This window comes from Hemiscyllium ocellatum, chromosome 15 (assembly GCF_020745735.1).
Source record: "Hemiscyllium ocellatum isolate sHemOce1 chromosome 15, sHemOce1.pat.X.cur, whole genome shotgun sequence".
In the NCBI taxonomy this organism is placed as follows: Eukaryota; Metazoa; Chordata; class Chondrichthyes; order Orectolobiformes; family Hemiscylliidae; genus Hemiscyllium; species Hemiscyllium ocellatum.
The window spans coordinates 39523716-39527253 of NC_083415.1; the positions used below are offsets into that span (position 1 = coordinate 39523716).

General features: G+C 45.1%; 1 protein-coding gene across 1 annotated transcript; it reads left to right on the plus strand.

Moving 5' to 3' along the window:
* The first annotated feature begins 874 nt into the window (after nucleotides 1-874).
* npbwr2b (neuropeptides B/W receptor 2b) lies at nucleotides 875-1896 on the plus strand. Its single transcript, XM_060836055.1, has one exon. The coding sequence runs from the start codon at nucleotides 898-900 to the stop codon at nucleotides 1894-1896; it is 999 nt and encodes a 332-aa protein (XP_060692038.1). The 5' UTR covers nucleotides 875-897.
* Nucleotides 1897-3538: the final 1642 nt, after the last annotated feature.

A 3538-nucleotide genomic window follows, 5' to 3' on the forward strand; every position in this document is an offset into this window, starting at 1 on the left:
TTAAAAGGAGTTCCTTACATGTTGCGCTTATTTATTTGTTCAGGACTGATGATGCATGAGCGAAACTTTGGAGAATTGGCGACAGAGGTTCGGAAGAGAAAAAAAATCAGGGGTTACAGATGAAATCGCCGCGGATTGGACGTCAGCAGAGCTGGAGAGGCAGACGCGACTGGACCAATCCCACATAGGCAGCTGCAGAGGCAGACTTCCCCCGGCAGTTGTGAACAACTGAGCGTGGACATCCACCGGATCTCCCAACTGCTATCTATCTTCAACAAAACAGCAATCTATCCGATCTGAAACGAAATCTATCAATGGCCTCCAGCGAATTGCCTTGTCAATGGATTTTCTGAGGGGTTGCAAGTTTTACAACTGAGAGCGCATGCTTGGAAGTGAATAAGATGGTCTGTTATTGATTGCATGATATTGGACATTCGGTGTGGGCGCAGCAATATTCAGACAGTCGCTAAATTCCTTTAAAGCTATAATGTGACTTGTAACTATGCCTTTATGTTTGCGTAGGTTATGCCATTGGAAGCACAACTTGAAGCGATGAACTGAAACCTCGAAGAAAGGTTTTTTTTAAATTCTTTTTGCCAGTGAAATGGGGTATGGTGCGTTGCCTATGGCAACTTGAAAAGATCAAATTCACTTTCGTTCGGGGCAGGTTCACGCAGGAAACAAACTGGTTTTTATTGCGGCAGTCGGAGATTCTATTGAGCCTGCTAAAAACAGAGAGACAACAGGTAGCGCGTATTCAGTATTGCAAACTGTGCTCGCACAAGAAGACACTTCATCGAGGGTCTTAATTGAATTTGTGCTGTCGATATTAACGCTGATGCTTTTTGCGAATAGTCTCCGTTTCAGGAACGCAGGCCCAGCAGACGGTTATTCACCATGGAGAACATTTCAGACACACGGGCTCGGACTCGCCCCTGTCACGGTTCGGGGGATTTGTGTGAGTTTTCCAACGGGACAGACACTAACTTCACTCTACCTGAGCAGTACCCAGATTTCTACATCGTGCTGCCCGTGATCTATTCTGTGATCTGTGCTGCCGGCCTCACGGGCAACACGGCTGTGATCTATGTCATTCTCAAAGCCCCGAACATGAAGACCGTGACGAACATGTTCATTTTAAATCTGGCGATTGCAGATGATCTGTTCACCCTGGTGCTGCCCATCAATATCGCGGAGCACCTTCTGTACTACTGGCCCTTCGGGGAGATCATGTGCAAGCTCATCCTTTCCATTGACCACTACAATATCTTCTCCAGCATTTATTTCCTGACCGTCATGAGTATAGACCGCTACCTGGTGGTCTTGGCCACCGTGCGCTCCAAGAAGCTGCCGCAGCGCACTTACAGGACGGCCAAGATGGTCAGCCTCTGCGTCTGGCTCCTGGTCACCCTCATCGTCTTACCCTTCACCATCTTCGCCCAAGTCTACACCGACCCCATGAACAGGAAGAGCTGCGTCCTGGTGTTCCCCAGACCAGAGCGCGCCTGGTTGAAAGCCAGCCGCATCTACACCCTGATCTTGGGCTTCGCCATCCCAGTCTCCACCATCTGCCTGCTCTACACCATGATGCTGTACAGGCTGAGGAACATGCACCTGAACTCGAACGCCAAAGCCCTGGACAAAGCCAAGAAGAAGGTGACACTGATGGTCTTCATCGTGCTGGCCGTGTGTCTGTTCTGCTGGACTCCCTTCCACCTCACCACCATTGTCTCTCTGACCACGGATGTTCAAGAGACGCCTCTTGTGATTGGGATCGCCTACTTTATCACCAGCTTAAGCTACGCCAATTCCTGCTTAAACCCCTTTCTGTACGCCTTTCTGGACGACAGTTTCCAGAAGAGTTTTAAGAAATTATTGGAGTGCAGAGCAGCGTAGAAGGGAAACTAAAAATAAATAGTTAGGTCGGGGTTTGACTAAAACCGGGCCTTGATCTTATCAAGTGTAATAGTTTTAATATAAACGAGACAGTGCAAAACTAACTAGAAACGTCTCTCCCGCCACTTCTTGTTGCAGGCAGCTTTATTCGGCTCATTAAAAATCCGAGAGAATTACAGCTTCTTGTGGCGGATGCTAAATGGTACCATTTGTGAAAGGTCACTCCTGTCACACCCACCCAGCTCGGCAATAAATCCCCCCCGAGGGAATTCGAACGTTTTAATTTGTCTCTCCTCGTGTTGACTCTGACCCTCGGCAATGATCCTACATTCATTTGAAATGTCTCTCTATCTGTGGGATGAGTCAATGAGGGTGAGACGTTTTATTTCGGTAGCCAGGAACGTAATGACGGCAAACATTGCCATTATGTACGTGCAGGAAAGGAAGTATTGTACATTTAAAAGGGTCAGTGATAGCATCGATATGCTCCATATCTGTAACTCTCTAACTATATATATAAAACTCAATATTGGGAGACCGCATGTTGAATGCACTGAGTTCTGAACCTTGCCTCCTGAACCTCTTTATGATCTAAAAGTTGTTGCACTTCCTCGTCCTACTACTCTTCATGTGTATTAATCTTATTTAGTCAACATGTAACCCCTATGGCTGGTAGCTTGTTCTGCTGTTGAATTGTCATTGTCCTTCCTCTCGAATCATGTGAATAAACCTCGCTGAAGTTGCATTTGTGCCTGCTATATTGTAAATCCTGGAGTATGGAGTGCATGAATTAAACATATATTGGAGTGAAAATCAACCCTTAAATAAAATACCATTGTTTTTAACCAATATGTTTGCAGTTTTTCTTATATAATGAAAGTCACGTGCTTTTGAAATTTGAACAGATGTAAATATTCAGAGTTCAAATCCAAAAAGTATATAAACTGAGTTAAAACTTTAAAAGTTTGTGGAAAATTATCGAATATGCAAGTGATAGGACAACTGCAAACACAATCAAATATGTTATCATTATTTTCTTGTATTTTGTTCGCAAGAATTACCAAATATATCAGTAGCAACATAATAAGACCCATTCGTGATTTTTTTTAATTTTATTAAACACATTACAAAACAGTTTACCAAAAACATTTACAGCTGTACAAGAGACAGCAATTTTACAAGGGAGAGGAGCAACAAAACTAGGCCCCAAACCCTACCGTTCGACCATTTTACAGGGCGATGAGGACAAACCTCAAATCCCAGTTCCACATAAGACAGTGACAACAACATTTGTACACCAGACAATACTGTTACATACAGAGGTGCAGACAATACAGATCCAGCAAGCCCCCGCCCTTCCCACCTTCCGACCACTCTAAGACAGCCCATCCCTAACCACCTTCCAGTTCTCGGTCCACCCCCTGCCCCTTCCAATTCTTGGTCCGCCCTCACACACCTTTCGACCACCTCTAGGACAGCCCGCCCCGGTACCCACCCGGGGTGACAGCGGTCAGGATGGCCTACCCACCTTCCAGCTTCATTCGTGATTCTTCTTTTTTATTTTACTAAACAAATTACAAAACAGTTTACCAAAAACATTTACAGCTGTACAAGAGACAGCAATTTTACAAGGGAGAGGAGC

Coding starts and splice junctions, on each gene's coding strand:
- npbwr2b (XM_060836055.1), top strand. CDS start 898: ATGGAGAACATTTCAGACACACGGGCTCGGACTCGCCCCTGTCACGGT.